The sequence below is a fragment of the Epinephelus moara genome, chromosome 2 (genome assembly GCF_006386435.1).
Source record: "Epinephelus moara isolate mb chromosome 2, YSFRI_EMoa_1.0, whole genome shotgun sequence".
In the NCBI taxonomy this organism is placed as follows: domain Eukaryota; kingdom Metazoa; phylum Chordata; class Actinopteri; order Perciformes; family Serranidae; genus Epinephelus; species Epinephelus moara.
In genome coordinates this window covers 23020691-23037715 of record NC_065507.1, presented here as the reverse complement: position 1 = coordinate 23037715, position 17025 = coordinate 23020691, and the positions used below count along the sequence as shown (strand labels likewise).

Below are 17025 nucleotides of genomic sequence, written 5' to 3'. Positions count from 1 at the left end.
TTTGAAACAAACTACATTATAGACGGTCCGTTATTTATTAATCCCTCTGTGTGTTTATATATTTACTTTTTATCCGCTCCGTTGTCTTTGTAAAGTTAACATATCGCACCGTCATTTCAAACTCAACACTTGTTTCAAATTAAAAGCCCCTTATAACCTCGGCCAGAGAATCCCTACATTTTCTAAATAGGCTTTTATTCTGAAACATTTGTCAGGACTTCCTGTGGAAGATACAGTAACTTGACAGTTTACGTATGGCGCTTCAAATGTATCTCCTGCCATCTGCTGACGCTTTTAGGCGACTACAACAACATGTCGGCTGGCACATGAACAGACACAGTTCTGGCAGTGACTCAAATAATAGTAAAATAAAAATAGGACAAGAATAACCCGATGACATCATACACGGCGTGAAAGACGACCGGGGATAATTGGTGAGTACCAGCGTGTAGCGTGTACCAGGCATAATGCAAGCCCTGAGTCTGAAATATGTCTGTCAGCGAGTCCTACTCCACCTATTTAGACTCCACCATAGACAACGGCAGCATTTCTTCAACCATGTAGCGAGCCACAAGCTCCGTGGCTTCTTTCAGACTGATAGGTTTAACGTTATCTCCGCGTTAGGTTACTCGTTACTGCAAAAAGTAATCAAAGTACTCTAACACGTTACTTTGTAACGCGTTATACCCAACTCTGCTGTGGTAAAGCTGTGGGTGTCTCTTCCGAAGAATTGGTGGGGCATTGCTCCAAGTTGCAGAACTCCCAGCGGACACTGGGGTCTGTAGTGTAACACCAGGGAGCTTCATCTCCATCAGGGTTTCTGCACAGGTCCATCCTGAGGTCCCTGTTGAAAGAGAAAGCGTGGAACTTCAGGACAGCAGGAACCTTTCTCTACAAGATTTTGTGTTTTACTCTCAGAATCAAAGGAACCAATGATCTCTGTTGGTTTGTTGTTGCTATTTGAAGCTCACGCTTTGGGGTAGCTCTGTGGAGTATAGCTGTGGTTGTGTGGAGTCATGGCGCTCCAGTCTTGGCATTTTTTTCCACTGACAGTCTCTGATGTCATGCCACGGTAACTTGACCCATCCCCCTCATAACAGTCCTCCTCTGAAGGAGTCACTGACTCATCTACAGCAGGAGACAGGAAATTGAGCTGATTCAATTATGCCGTTTACATTTGTCACTCACCACTGACATTGATATTGTAGTTAGGTAAGAGATTGTCATCACTGATCACTGCCATACCTGTATCTACACAGCTCGGCACATCGCAGTACTCCCAGCGAGTTGCATTGTCAGTGGTATAACACCAGGGCATATTTCCATTGTCAGGGTTACGACAGTAGTTTCTTTCCAGGCCACTGACAAACAACAGACAGTAATAATGATGTAGAGCCAATGATAAAGGCGACATGCCATATGTCCCTCTTTAAGAGAGATGTAAAAAAAAAATGCTTCAATTACAGCAGCTCTTACTTGCAGGGGTAGCTTCTTGGGTTGCGGTCGTGTTTGTGTGGCTCCTGAGCCGACCAGCTCTGGCATGTTTTGCCAGATTTAGTCACGGCAATCGTGCCTCGGTACGCTTCACCACTCCCAGTGGCACAGGTCAGCTCTGGGACAATGGTTGGAGGCTCGGATGCTGAGCACAGAAGATGAGATGGATTAGTTGTAGAACTCGAGGAAAAAACAAGTAGCGGCAGTGTTTTAGAGAATTTCAAATTATGCTGAAACTGACTGTAAAAATCAGAATTACTAAATTGTTTCAGGAACATGCGGGAGAGGCTCCAACATCTGCAATGCTGCCCTCCGGTAGTTCAACCCCCTTGGTTCTGATGGATCTTCCCTCTCTTTGACACCATCTGACCACACATATCTACAGTAGTCTGAATGACATTCTGATGTCATTGCTGTAGAGCCTGGTGAGATGGCTCAGTGAGTCAATAGCTATGTTTCCATCCAAAAGTGATTCGAATCATTGGGAAATGCACATTAAAAGAAATACGAAAACTGTGTGTTTCCATTAAATGTACGGACTTTGGTGAAAACTACGACCTTCCATTAAATGTACGGACTTTGGTGAAAACTACGACCTTGAGCGAGTTTTCCGCAGAACCGGAAACAAAACAAGTCTCGCATTATTCTTCTTCTACGTTTTCTGGCGGTTGGCAACCAGCTTGTAAATGCATTACCGCCTTCCAGACCCGGAGTGTGGATATCACCATGGAGAGAGGTGTGCTGCGTCAGACTTAATTCGAACATAACTGTTTCCATCCGCCGTTTTGCAAATCAACATTTTTTCGAACCAACCAAAACCGGGCTAAAGCGAGCATTTTTTAGTTTGTGCGAATCAGGGGATTTTAATTAGAATTTTGGCGCTTCCATCATAATTTTCCGATGCAATACTTCTAGATGCGCATCTAAACAGGCTGATGGAAACATGGCTATTGTCTTGCTTTTTCCTGGCATACAGCTTGATGTCATCCATGTAGAGGAGGTGACTGATGGTTGCTCTACTTCAGAACCGGTATCCATAGCCACTGTTCATGATGATCTGGCTGAGGGGTTTCCAGCCTATGTGGAACAGTAGCGGGGACAGTGCATCACCTTGGTATATGCAACAATTGATGGTAACTTGTGCAATTGGCTTTGAGGTGGCTTCCAGAGTTGTTTTCCACAGCCCCACTGAATTCTTGATGAAGGCTCTGTTGTCCTGGTCATGTTGTACATTTCCAAGCATTCCAGTATCCATGTGTGCGGAATTGAGTCATAAGCTTTCTTGTCATCGATCCAGGTGCTACACAGGTTGGTCTGCCTAGTCTTGCAGTCTTGGGTGACTGCTCTATTGACCAGTAGCTGGTGCTTGGCTCCCTTGGTACTACTACCAATTCCTCTCTGGGCCTTGCTCATTGAAGTATCTTGTCCTCACCTGTTTTATGGAATGTGATGTTCTGATGTTCTGTGGAATGTGAACCTATGTTTTTTCTTAGGTCAAAGGTTAAAAGCCAGGTCAGAGGTTAAAAGCTAGGTTAGGCTTTATAGGTTAGATGTTGTTCTAATTTATGTAGCCTTAGGTGATGTCTGACTGACCAGCTGGACAGGGATGCCTCTCCGTCTAGGTTTTGGAGATAAGAAATCATATATAAGGAGAGTAGTTTGGGCTGAAGAGAGAGAGACCTAGAACTCTACGCTCGGAGAATGCAGGGTTACTCGTGGTCCCTAAAGTCTCCAAAAGTAGATCAGGAGCCAGAGCCTTCAGCTATCAGGCTTCTCTCCTATGGAATGATCTTCCTGTTACAGTTCGGGAGGCAGACACCGTCTCCACTTTAAGACTAGACTTAAGACTTTCCTCTTTGATAAAGCTTATAGTTAGGGCTGGCTCAGGCTTGCCTTGTACCAGCCCCTAGTTAGGCTGACTTGGGCCTAGTCTGCCGGAGGATCCCCTATAATACACCAGGCACCTTCTCTCTCTCTCTCTCTCTCTCTCTCTCTCTCTCCTATTGCTGCATCTTGCTAACTCGGCCATTCTGGATGTCACTAACTCGGCTTCTTCTCCGGAGCCTTTGTGCTCCACTGTCTCTCAGGTTAACTCGTATAAGATAAGATACGCCTTTACTGATCCCACAATTGAGAAATTCCAGTGTTACAGCAGTCAAGGGGAAAGAATCAGATTAAAGATTTCAAAATTTAAAAACGTAAAACAAACTAGGCATGCAAAAAGAGTACAAAAAATACAAGAAACAGCAATAAATAATAATAATAATAATGAGCAGTGAATAAAAAGTGAGCAATGGATTATAGTGAACATATTTAGTGCAAAGTGAATATTGTATGTGCAAATAAACAACATGGGGGACAGTTATGCTTATTATGGTGTCCATAAAGTGTCCATAGTGTCCCTAAAGTGTCCATGGTGAAGTTTACTGTGAGCAGTGCTGGTTATGTAGCCTGACAGCAGCAGGCAGGAAGGACCTGCGATAGCGTTCCTTCACACACTTTGGGTGAATCAGTCTATCGCTGAAGGAGCTCTCCAGAGCTTTTATCTCCTCCTGCAGAGGATGGGAGTCATTAGTCCTCAGAGATGACAGCTTGGCTGTCATCCTCCTTTCTCCCACCACCTGCACAGAGTCCAGAGAGCATCCCAGGACAGAGCTGGCCTTCTTGATCAGCTTGTCCAGTCTCTTCCTATCTGCAGCCGAGACGCTGCTGCCCCAGCAGACCACTCCGTAAAAGATGGCTGATGCCACCACAGTGTCAAAGAAGGTCTTCAGGAGCGCCCCCTGCACTCCAAAAGACCTGAGCCGCCTCAGCAGGTAGAGTCTGCTTTGGCCTTTCCTGTACAGTGCTGTTATGTGATCAGTCCAGTCCAGTTTATTGTTAAGATGAACACTCAGGTACTTACAAGATGTCACCATCTCAATGTCCTTTCCCTGGATGTTCACCAGTGTTGGGGGGAGGAGTCTGCGCTTGCGGAAATCCACCATCAGCTCTTTGGTTTTCCCCGCGTTGATCTGAAGGTGGTTCCTCAGGCACCAGTCCACAAAGTCCTGGTTCAGTTCTCTGTATTGCAGCAGTGCCTGGATAGTGTGACGTGTGTGGTTGTGCTGCTGCCGTGGTCCTGCCAGATGCCTCCTGCTGCTGCTGTTATCATTAGTCATACCTCTACTGTTATTATACGCATATGATTATTGTCACACATGTATACTATCAGATATTAATGTATTATTATTAATTATAATATTATTACTTTCATTAATGTTGTTGTAAGCTACTGTCATTACCGTCTGCCCTGCATCTCTCTCTGTCTCTGACTCTGTCTCTGTCTCTCTCTCTTTCTCTCTCTGTCTCATTGTGTCATGCGGATTACTGTTAATTTATTATGTTGATCTGTTCTGTACGACATCTATTGCACGTCTGTCTGTCCTGGAAGAGGGATCCCTCCTCAGTTGCTCTTCCTGAGGTTTCTACCATTTTTTTCCCCGTTAAAGGGGTTTTTGGGGAGTTTTTCCTTATCCGCTGTGAGGGGGATGTCGTATGTTGTAAAGTAAAGTAAAATAAAATCGATTGACTGATGATTGATTCGGCATCAGAGACTCTCAGATTCGGCGGGTTTTTGACACTGTTCTTTTTTGTAATAAAGTCTTTTTAATATACAAGTGAAGACGTGTCAGAGGTGGTCACTTCTTTTCATCAACACATCAAGAAACAACATCATGTATTGGGCCATGTGCCTATTCATCTTAGCTGCTATGATGCCTGACAGGAACTGCCATGTTGTACAGAGGCAGGTTAAAGTTATGGCCCGGTAGTTGGATGGGACCACACCCTTCTGAGGATCCTTCATGATCAGGATTGTCCGTCCTTGGGACAACTGCTCTGCATGGGTCCCATCCATCAGCAGCTGCTTCATTTGTGCTGCCAGGTATTCATGGAGTGCAATTAGCTTCTTTAGCCAGTAGCAGTGGATCATGTCAGGGCCCGGTCTTGTCCAGCTCTTCATACTTGAAACTCTTTCTTGAATGTCTGCATTGTAATGGTAAATGGCTCTTGTTTTGGGAGATTGCTGTGGTCTGCTCTAAGATCCACTAGCCACTGAGCATTAGTGTTATGTGATGCCTCCTTCTTCCACATGCTCTTCTAGTATTGTTCAGTTTCATCCCTAGGTGGATCTTTTCATGTGTTGTTACCTTGCCAGTGAGAGCACATTTTGGATGGTTCAGTGGAGAACATCCTATTTATTTTCCTGGCTTCAGCTTCTCTTCTCTATCTCTTTAGCCAGTCTCCAGTGCCCAAGGTATGTGGTTAAACATCACGAGGGACTGAAGTCACACCTTTTGTCTAAAGATGTTCACACCTGCGCAGCTAAAACACATTTTTACATTTTTACTCTTGTGTGCATAAAATTCCTCTGACCCTGACTCTCAGTGCTCTGGAAGCTTGGACGGGTATAAGGTGTTATGATAGTGAAATAGAGCAGAAGTAAAGGAAACACATAAAATAGGAAATAGGAACACTTACTGCAGCGGGGTATGATGCAATAGTCCCATCGTCTGGACGGGTTGGTGGTGAAGCACCATGGTTGGGGGTCACCATCAGGGTTTCTGCAGAAGTTCTCTATAAGATCTTTATCTGAAAGACTAGAGGAATCAAAAATCAAAAATAAATGGTCAGGACAAAGATCAGTGTTTAGTTTCTAAAAGATTTGTTTTATTTCCAAGATTCAATACTTTATTGCTATATCAACATGACTGATTGGAATTTGACGAATTTGACTTTAATTTGAACGTAAATTAAAGAGGTTGTTTGATGGGTGAGAGAGGTCCTTTAAAACTTTAAAGCCCTCCCTTTGTAGCCTGGCCTTATAAATTTCCACCAGGGGTGTGACATCACATCCAGTAATTCTTGATGTAGGACGAACCACTTTATCCTGCTGTCTATTGTCTTCAGCTGACACGTTGCCAAATCACAAAGTTATTGCGTAGGTCAGGAGGCCCTCTACTGCTGCTCTATAAAACTGCATCAAACAATCTGGGTGTCCACATTTTTTAAATTGTAGTAACCTCCTGAGAGCCAGGCTTTTGTTTGTGTTGCATTTCTAATTTCTCCTCGCTATTTGGGATTAGTAGGACCTGATAAGTATAAATACTACACATTTCCTTTGAGTGCTAAGTAGTTGTCGGGAAGAATATCGACATAGGGACTGTTCAACTCCCAAATGAAAGAGTTTGTGCTACAGCCTGGATGGGAAAACGGTATTAAAAGCTAAACTGAAACTGACAAACAGAATCCTTGCATAAGTGTTAGAGGCCTCTATAGGTGTTGAGAAATAAAGTCGAGGCACAATGAAACTGCATCATCACAGAGCTGTTTACTCTGTATGCAAACTGATACAGCTCTAAGACAACACTGGAGAGATGTAACATTCCAGGCGTTCAAAGGTTTCATCTGTTAGAGCCACAGGTCTGTAGTCATTCAGACAGCTTGGATACGGTTTCAAAGTTAATATATTCTTCCTGAATACATTTATTAAACATCATGTAATCCTGGGTGTGGCTGGTTGACAGACTGATGTGCTGTTTTGTCGTCTTACACGTGAGGGTCATAGCCATGGCTGTGAGGTTCCTGGGAGTCCCAGCGTTGGCAGGTGTAGCTGTTTTTTGTAATGGAGATGTTTCCTCTGTAGTCCTCACCATTGCAGTGCATACACTCATCTATAAAGGAACAAGCACAAACTCATGACATTACCTCTCTGCTGTATTGGTCTACTGTGGCACTTTTGATGACACTTTATACCACACACAAACAAACAAAACAATTAACACATGAAATAAATTATTTACCAGTGCAGGTGGCTACATCGCAGTAATCCCAGCGGGTGTCTGGGTCAGTGGTGTAACACCAGGGTCCCCCACTGGCTCCATCAGGGTTCCTGCAGAAGTTGGACTCCAGGTCTGCTTTGGGATAATCCTGTGGTGTAATGCTGCAGCACACATTGAGAAAAATTACATGAACAGACACAAAAAGATACGATGTGATGTGTAAACTGACATGATGTTGCATGAATACATACTTAGGTATGTGTGGGTATCTTGCTGCCCAACTCTGACACGTCTTTCCTGTTTTTGTTTTGGACTTTGTTCCTCTGTAATACATTCCTGTTCCAAATGTACACTCCGGGATGTACACTGCACAAGAAAAAATATACACCAAAGCACATTTTCAGCTTTGCATGTTTGATCATTCAATAAAATCAACTTGCTATTTAGGCGGAATGCTTGTTGACAAGTTTGTTGACAATATTTATAAACTTTGAATAAACAAGCAACCAGTTCAATGGCTCTGTGCAGCAGTGAGGGCTGGGCTTCAGGGCTCTGCGGACTGAGTCGAGCAAAAGTGTATTTCACTGGTATTTCTAACTGCAAGTAGCCGCTAAATAAATCCATGCTCTGCTTCATAACCGTGGAGGCTGGGACTCAGTCGAACATATCTTCACCTACTTCCATTGTGTGTCACAGCTCAACCTGTGCAACACCTAGCACCTGGTCCGCATCCGTGAGGGGGACGAATAGAAGACGGCTTTCAACGCTTGTCCCTGACTGATCACCGCGAGTATCTGGTGATGACCTTCGGCTGACCAACGCTGCCGCCATCTGTTAGGCTTTAGTTAACGACGTTTACTCTGTGGATAAATAAAGGTTGTTACCAAATGTTGCTCTGTGCCTGTGTTCTGCATCTGGGTGCATTATATGTAAACATCATAATAAATCTCTAGCTTTTTGGAGCCCAGGTGTATTGCTTAGGCCCCAAGGAAGCGCAGTGTCGAGTGTGAAGTTGTTTGTATGAGCTGTTCTCCATAAAGCTACAAGCAGCATTACCACAGGCCAAGCAGTTGGCCTGTTACAAATGAGCATGTTTTAAACAGGCACTGAATTAATCTTTTTCAGGAGGGTCTTCTTTCAATCTGAGGGCATGACTCATTGATTTCATGCTTAGATTTTGTTATGCTTTCACATAAAACCCTGAAGAAAAACAGGTAACACCTTACTTGAAGGTATCTAGGGTGACATGACACTGTCATAACTATGACATGATACGGTCATGAACCTGTCATGAACATTATGTACATGTCATAAACGTTTATGACTGCTGTCATTAAGTGTCATTTGGTTTTTGTTATGACAACTTGACATTAATCAAAGTGACATTGCCAGAAGTTGTCTTTGTCATGACAACTGACATTAACAAGAAATGCACCTCTTTTTGTGTTTATGATAAGTTTACATAATGATTATTATTGTCATGACAAAGACATCTTCTGGTAATGTCACTTTGATTAATGTCCAGTTGTCATAATCAAGACAACCCAAACAATGTCAACTTGTCATTACAAAAATTGAATGACACTTAATGACAGCAGTCATAAACGTTTATGACATGTACATAATGTTTAAGATACGTTCATGACAGTGTCATTTCATAGTTATGACAGTGTCATGTCACTCTTATGTAGATACCTTCAAGTAAAGTGTTACCGAAAAAGATAACGCCCTGAGGACACACTCCAAACATCACTGATCATGCATCATATGCGCTAAATATTAACGACAATGTGATGGAGGCTAAATATAAAGAAGAATCTACACTGATGAACAGTATGTGCACTGTTGTAGAAAAGACTTTGGTTTGTTTATGTAGATGAAAAGACAAAAGACTTGCCTTTTTTTTCATACAACACTGTGCTTTTTCCGCGCTCAGCCATCAGTGTTTTAGAGTTGTCCGGTGCTGTCCAACACCCATCATCCCTTTGATTATATGTGAAAGACCTGTGAAAACACAGCAGGTGTCGAGTCAGAATGTTTAGCTTTGAATGTAAAAGTTAAATGTTAAGGTAAAAATTGGATTTTAAAGGTGTGAACTTACCTGCATGTGAAGGATGTTTCAGTGTCACATTTGGCGGCACATTCAGTCACGTTGTTAACTGAGTACTGTCTTCTCTGCAACGAGAGGATCTGTGCTCCCTTAATTTTGGTGTAGCCATCCACCTCAGTACCACTTGCTGGAATCAGGGACAAAACTATGAATTCATTGTCAAATATACAGTACATTTTTAGCATTCAAGCTCGTATAGGCAGTGATGCCTTAATTCTGGCATCACTGGGCAAAAATCCCCTTATAAAGTTTAATTGCAGTTCAAGTGGTCTGAAAGAACACTAGATGTGTGCATCTTCACTTGGCTCTGTTTTCAGGTTTGAGAAAATCTAGACCGTGACAGAAGACTTTGGTCAATCACAGGCTGTTTTCAGCGAAAGCAGCTGTCAGTTATGTTAATCACAGCACGTAAATTGTGGTAAACTATCAAACTAGGCAGCACTGATCAAATATGTCTCAAGATTCTGTTACTGCATCGCCTATTTCTCATCTTATATGTTATCAAAAACATGTTTTAATACAGCTCAGCTGTAAAATGTGAAAGTTTGTGACCCAGCCGCTTTGTTGAAAACAGTTGAGCAAAACATTTTACAGCTAGTACTCTAAATATATTTCTGAAAAAAAAGAAGACAAAATTAAATCAGTTAGTTTTATGTGCATTCCTACCCATCTCATAATACATCCTGACTTGATTCAATGATGAAAATAGTATTTAAAGGGCATATATTATCAACGTGGACAAGGTTGTCCTGATGAGGTACTCTCACAGTGAAGCAAAGTAATGTCTGTCTTACTTTTATTTATAATTTAGGGCACTTAAATTATTGTGAACTACTCGCAATTGTCATTCAAAGGTACCATTATATCTTACCAGTGCAGGTTAGGGCTCCCAGGAGCAAAGCTAGTTTGCACAGGTCCATGGTGAGGCAGCTCACAATCGACAAAGTCACCGAGGTACCTCCTGGGATGTGACTGCGCTCCTTTAGCATCTCAGGAAAATAAATAGGACGGCTCAATCTATTTTTAGTCAATCATTGGTCAGACAAGGACAGCAAACAAGCAACAGCACTTTTAATAATGTGACCTCAAGCACACTCATCTTTTCTTTTTTTTTTTTTTCAGTAACCGCTTATGGTAATACATGTATGTATTTCTTAAAATAATACATTGTAATACAGACTTGATTCTCATTTGACTAATGAATACTATGTGATCTAGATTACATCTAATCAATGTATAACATAAAATTAATCTTCAACTAAAAGGATCAATTACAAACAAACGTTATTACAAAACATCATACTTTAGACTCTTGAGTAGGCGTTAGGTCTGAGTAACAACTGTTCAGTTGTGGGAAATTGTGCCACTGTCTTTCAAATTCTTGACTAAGTTAATGATGAGAGGCTTCTGTGAATATATGTCCTGATGGAGGCTTTTCAATTAATTTTCCTGCGTAACGAGCACTTCTTATTTTTAATACATTAAGTATTTTTGTGGATAATAATACAGGACATTGATCCGGGCTGGTATGTCGATGGGGTAGCTGCTTCGTCCTTGTAGTAATTGGTGAATTAGCAAAAAACAAACAAACAAAAAAAAAGTAACGATACATTGATGATAATTTTAAACCTGAAAGAACTGAATTCTGTTTGCTTCTGCTGCTGCTCCCAGCTGAGGCTTTTGCTAGCTGCTGTTGTTAACACTGATAACAGTGTGTTATCATTAATGATGAGAAATATTTCCTACAGACTAATACAGCAGTACCTCAGGGTTCTGCTCTTGGTCTTTTAGCTTATACATTAATGACTTACCACAATCATGTGTCGGAGCAGGTTTTCAGATGTATGGGGATGATACAGTCATACATGTATCTGTGAAAACATCTCTGGCAGCTTCCAGACAGCTGTTATGTCGTTTACATTCCATCGCAGCATAGTTTGAAAAGTCACATCTCTCACTTAATATTAACAAAACGGTGTGAGTTTGCTTCTCTGCCAGTGTTCGCTCATCAACAGAAGCTAATGTGTTAAATCTAAATATTAATGGACAAAATATCAAACAGGTCAGGTAAAACACCTCGGCCTCATATTAGATTCACAACTAAAATTCGAGAAGCATGTTAAGATGGTGAGCAGGGTTGCAAAAGCAAACTTCCGTACATTTAGACTTATCAGGGACTGTCTCCCATTTCACGCTGCAAACAGTTTTGTGCATGCTATGATTTTTTTCACATTTAAGTAAATGTGTAACCTCTTGGTCACAAGCGACATCTACAAAAATAAAGCCTCTTATGATGATATATAATCCAGCCATTAAAATTTTGCAAAGGAAACCAATAAGAGCACATCATTGTCATGTTCTTCAGAAACTAAATATACTAAGTTTTGATTATTTCAATAATTTTGCCAATTTCAAACTCATCCAAAAATGCCTAAATAATCAGGCTCCCCAGGTGCTCAGTGAACTTGTGGTTCCACTGAGAGCTTCTGGCTCAATAACACACGGAGCAGCCAGTGGGAATTGTAAGGTTCCCCTGTGTGAATCCTCATTTGGAGAAACAGCTTTTTCTGTCCGTGGAATTAAAATTTGGAATTCTTTACCTTCAGAACTTATACTGGATCCTGATTTCGATCACTTTAAACTCAAACTGAAGCAGTTTTTGAAGAGGAATCAGTGATGCAGTCATGAATAATTTCACTTCACTGAAGCTTCACTGAACTTTGGAGATAAATAAAATAAGTAAACAGTTACTCATAATGTCACCTGAAAGTAAAGATTGTCTTGTTGTCATAAACACCCACACACACTTTTGGACTTTCATGTTGGCTGTAGCGATACACAGTGTTTGGCCAGAGTGACTTTTTCTTAATCCCTACAACAGTGATGACGAGTGCAGTAAGTTAGTAAGACTCATAGTAAGGACAGTCACACTTATGAGAAGAATCAGACTGAAAAATACAGTAATTACAGAAGCATTCAGTCTCTGTTAATTCACTCATGCAAAGGAATGCACAAACTCCACTGTGATTTTCAGACAAACTTTACTTGAAAAATCAAAACAAAAAGAAACTCAAATTAAACAAACAAAACCATGTTATCACAATACAACACAAAGGCAACAATATGAGTAGGCAACATGGTAAACATGGTTGCAGTCTGTTCATGTCTGATATGTCACCAGAAAACTGACACAAGAGTCTTTTACAGCGCTACTTTGAGTTCATGCTGACGCTTTCACTGACTCATGTTCACTCATAAAAATAAACATTGAAGTAGCTCGACAGAAGGATATGCTCTGTTTAAAGCTGGGGTTTATAAAAGACATGAAACATCAGCAAGTGTTTTCACTTACAGACCAGAATTATCAATCCAACCAGACTAGACTCCATTTTAACAGCTTATTTGAACATACTGGCAGTGTTAGAGAGCTTTATATCAGTTTACACTTTATACAAAACAAAGACACAGGTGGCTATTAACAAGACCTCATGTTCTCATCCCACGACTCGCACTCAGCACGTTCAAACATGTAGCTACAAATGAACACACACACATATCCTCTTTCACATGCACACACTCAACACTGGAGCAACGGTCAGAAATGCTGTACAACTGGTAAGGCCAGAAGTTAAGTACAGTAGCATTGCTTCCCAAAAACTATAAGAGATGACATTAGAAAAATTTGGCAGTATGATGATTCTACCAGCAAAATATCCAACGTGTCTTCTTTCTCATTTGCAATAGAAAACAAAACACCACTTTACAGTGAACTAAACCATGCAGGGCTGTTGGAGGGAGGTAGAGGACATCAGAGAGAGAACATCAGACGAAAAGATAAAGTCAATCAAGATGTGATTAAACAAAGGGTCTACAGATAACGTGGCTTTGAAAACACAGATTAGCGGCCCGTCTTTGTCTGTACAACACAAAACAGGCATTACAACTGATTAAGTGTCATATTTGGAAGTTGGAATGTATTAGTATAGTGTTACATATCATTTAGTAAAACTTTTTTCATTCAACAATTCACTTTTGGAAACATCATATCATTGACAACACTCAGATAAACAGTTTGCAGCACCACACATTTACAAAATAGCAACTCATGCGAAAACACCTCTTGCCCTGTACGCCACGCATCAAATGTGTCGTACAGTAAATAACGCCCCTTGCACTAAATTGCATTCATGAAAACAGGAAACTGAAAATGTCAATCTGTTGTGTTTTTGCTCTGTTGTGTGTGCGGTTGTGTGTCTTAAAGTGTGACTGTGGTTGAGGTTTAGCCCAGCGTTCCTCCAACAATGGAAGCAATGACGATTCCCAGAACCACACAGCATATAATAATCATAATTTTCTTCTGTAAGCGGTAACAAGAACAGTTTAACAGTCATCCATAGCAGCAAATGGGGGGCAAAGGAAAACATGTTAGAGATGTAAGTTGTATTTTATTTTAACACATTACAATTTGTATAATAATCAGAAAAAGAGCAGACGAACACAATGCAGGAGAGAGACTATTTGATTTGAATATATCTGATAATGCTGGAGTGTCACTGTGGTTTAGAGGCATTTCCACATGCTCTACTTTAAAAAATCATTAATCTTTGGTTCCTGCATTTTGTTCATAACACATTAAACACAACACAGTGTGTTCATACATGCCACAAACATGAATCATTATTATATTTAAAGCCACAATGTATAGATAATGGAAATGCTAAAGTTTGGCACCATCTGGTGGTAGCTAAGGATGCATGAAGCTACCTTCTGAAATAAGCAGACTACAGACTGAGCCAGTGTTTACTGAGGTCGTTTCAGTTTTCTGTAAAAATCCACACAGTGACTTTAAAGCAAAGTTAAATCATAAAATATGTCATTTAAGCACACATGCCTCAACATTCATAAACAGCCAATGTCCATCATTTAAACCCTGAGGAATCAGTCTCCAGTTCTTAAAGGAATAGTTTTGGACACATGCTTACTCATTTTCAGATAATAATTAGTTTAGAGGATTAATACCACTCTCATCTGCAGTACATAAGAAGCTGGTGAGCTTAGCTTAGCATAAAAATAGGAGGGAAAGTAGGGGAAACAGCAAGCCTGGCTCTGTCCACAGGCAACAAAGAACGTTTACAAGTACCTTGTAAACTGTACTGTGTTGTAGTGGTTAAAATTGTCGATTCACAGCAGGATGGTTCCAGGTTTGAACCCTCTGGCTGGCTGGGCCCTTTCCCCGCATCAGTGTGGGTTTTCTCTGGATTCTCCGGCTTCCTCCCACAGTCCAGAGACATGCAGGTTAATTGGTGACTTTAAATTGCCCATACGTGTGAATGCGAGCATGAATGGTTGTCTGTCTCTATGTGTCAGCCCTGCAATAGTCTGGCCACCTGTCCAGGGTGTACTCCACCCCTCAGCCAATGTCAGCTGGGCTAGGCTCCAGCCCTGAATATGACAAGTGGTTACATATAATGGATAGATGAATGGTTTTATATTTGTAAAACTTTGCCAAAGCCTAGAAAAGTTCATTTTGTATGTGTGAAATCAGATGTCACTTATAACCCCCCTTGTCATTTTTACACATTGTTTTTATTGATCTTCTGTCTTAACTCTCAGAAAGAAAACAATGTTTATTTCCCATATGGTAAAAATATTCCTTGAATGCTTCAAAAAAGGAAACATTTATAGGGGCATTGGTGGCTTGGTGGATAGAGCAGGCGCCCCATGTACAAGGCTGTTGCCGTAACGGGTTGGGCTCGACTCCAGCCCGTGGCCCTTTGCTGATGTGTCTCTCTCTCTCTCTCTCTCTCTCTCTCTCTCTCTCTCTCTCTCTCAAAAAAATATCTTTAAAACAAAGAAAAAAAAGAAGGAAACATTTATATTTTTGAACCTTGATCATGGACTCAAAAACTTTTTTCAGGGTTCTCAATGTTGGACACATCTGTAAGTACAGTATGTGAGGCTGACTGTTCATGAACTTTGCTGAGGTATATGCACTTTCGTTTTTCAATTCAACACATGCATTTTGATTAATATAACCACTTAGTATCTGCAGCTTTGTTTTTGTAGAAAAACATGCAAAGCTCCTCAGAAGACTGCAGAACATGCACATGACAACAATATGTGAATCATGACACAAATGGACACAAATGGACACAAGGCACACGTTAGCTCGTCAAAGTATTTGGCTGTTAGTTTAGAAAAATGTAGGCCTATGTATTAAAAAATATATGTAAAAGTAAATGTAAGATATTTGAGTGCACAGAACCATGTCGGACTGTCTTTAGGGTAGTAATGTAAGCCTTCTTCTTACTTCACACGCAGTTACTGACTGCACAATACAGAGCCCACTATACAGTACATTTTAACTGCCGAACATTAGACCCACAGGAGGAGGCATCACCTCCTGCCCTGTCAGCTCTTAGGGATTTTTTAGAGTCCTAACTGAGTCCAACTGCGAGGGAAATAATGAGGACGGTCAGACATGCTGCAATACAACCTCCTATCAGGATCACCTTCTGGATGGGGGAAATGGGAGGGGAAACAAGGAGGGCAGAGTGTCAGATAATGATTCAGGATGTAGAGGGAGAAAGAATGAGAAACAGAAGAAAAAGGAAGAAAGGAAGAGAAAGAAAGACATTTCTGAGGTGCACAGTCTTTGATTATAAGTGGAGACATAATTATGTTGAGGATCCCTGTAGAGAGTTGGTGTCATGTCATGAATGAAATTCCTCTACCTTTGAGTGCTGTTGTAGATATTAACCAAGAGGTGGCAGAGGTGTTCCACTGTGGGGCAGGTTGTTAAATGAAGGAATGATGGTAACCCTGACCAGTTGTTCCCAGATGTTTTGGTCTGCCGTACCCCTGCAGTCTGGACAGATGAGCTCAAGTACCCCTTCATAGACACCACTTGCGGTGTTCTAAATATGTGGATGTTAATCTAACACTATTCACAATTTAAAAGTTAAGGCAGGCACAAAACATAGTGATCCAGGAATTGTTGATGTTTCGGCTTTGGGTCTTTTTCCTCAACAGTCTCCATTAATTCTTAAATGAATTCAAGTGTTAGTGACAAGGAGCATAGTATTTGCTCGCTGGTTTTGCCGGTATGGTCTGGTGTACGAGCTTAAACCGGTTTGATTTATGCGAACCAGCTGAACTGACATTTTGTCATTATGACATATTCTGGCAAATTAGGTAGCCTCCATCAGCAGCTTGCGCCAACAGCATCACTGTGCTAAATCCAACTTGTATTGCATGAGTAATGAGCAATATGACAATGTGATTAACATAATATTATGTTTATATGTTTATAAAAAGACTAATGGAGCCAGTGGTGACTAACAGTGCACAGAGACATGTTGGACTGCACAGACTGCACGGCACCATGAGGGAGTTAATATGTCAGTCGAGGCGGGAGAGGGGGAGGAGTGACACATATTGTGTTTTTTACAAGAAAGTTCATGTGTATTTTGAGGTGATGAGAGGGGACATGGCAGAGAGAGTCCCTCTCGGAAAAAAAAATCCTGTGCATATATGGCAACATTTTGGATGTGAAGCCGATGAAAGAGGTGTCCTACCTAACCACAAGCTACATGGTGA

At 41.2% G+C, this 17025-nt stretch overlaps 3 protein-coding genes across 44 annotated transcripts in view; all 3 read right to left on the bottom strand.

Moving 5' to 3' along the window:
- The window catches only part of LOC126398131 (plasminogen-like), a 192159-nt gene extending 180898 nt beyond the window's left edge, over positions 1-11261 (bottom strand). For 38 of the 39 annotated variants that reach the window (XM_050057357.1, XM_050057527.1, XM_050057551.1 and 35 more), the window contains exons 1-2: positions 11238-11261; positions 10298-10415 (exon numbers count right to left, since the gene is read on the bottom strand). In XM_050057357.1, the coding sequence (XP_049913314.1) occupies positions 10298-10415; positions 11238-11246 (127 nt within the window). In that variant the 5' untranslated portion in view covers positions 11247-11261. Of the gene's footprint in view, positions 1-971; positions 1129-1245; positions 1362-1476; positions 1640-6015; positions 6135-7087; positions 7209-7337; positions 7478-7567; positions 7683-7994; positions 8015-10297; positions 10416-11237 lie in introns of those variants that run through there. The other variant, XM_050057685.1, reaches the window with a different exon arrangement.
- Positions 1675-4775, bottom strand: LOC126398461 (uncharacterized). Its single transcript, XM_050057825.1, has 2 exons — positions 2091-4775; positions 1675-2052 (listed from the first exon to the last, which is right to left on the bottom strand). The coding sequence occupies exon 1, from the start codon at positions 4653-4655 to the stop codon at positions 3918-3920; it is 738 nt and encodes a 245-aa protein (XP_049913782.1). The 5' UTR covers positions 4656-4775; the 3' UTR covers positions 1675-2052; positions 2091-3917.
- Positions 11262-12448: 1187 nt separating the features above from the next.
- Positions 12449-17025, bottom strand: part of LOC126402421 (syntaxin-1A-like) — a 93542-nt gene continuing 88965 nt past the window's right edge. For 2 of the 4 annotated variants that reach the window (XM_050064395.1, XM_050064413.1), the window contains exon 10: positions 12449-15941. In XM_050064395.1, the coding sequence (XP_049920352.1) occupies positions 15864-15941 (78 nt within the window). In that variant the 3' untranslated portion in view covers positions 12449-15863. The remainder of the gene's footprint in view (positions 15942-17025) is intronic. The other 2 variants (XM_050064384.1, XR_007571173.1) reach the window with 2 other exon arrangements.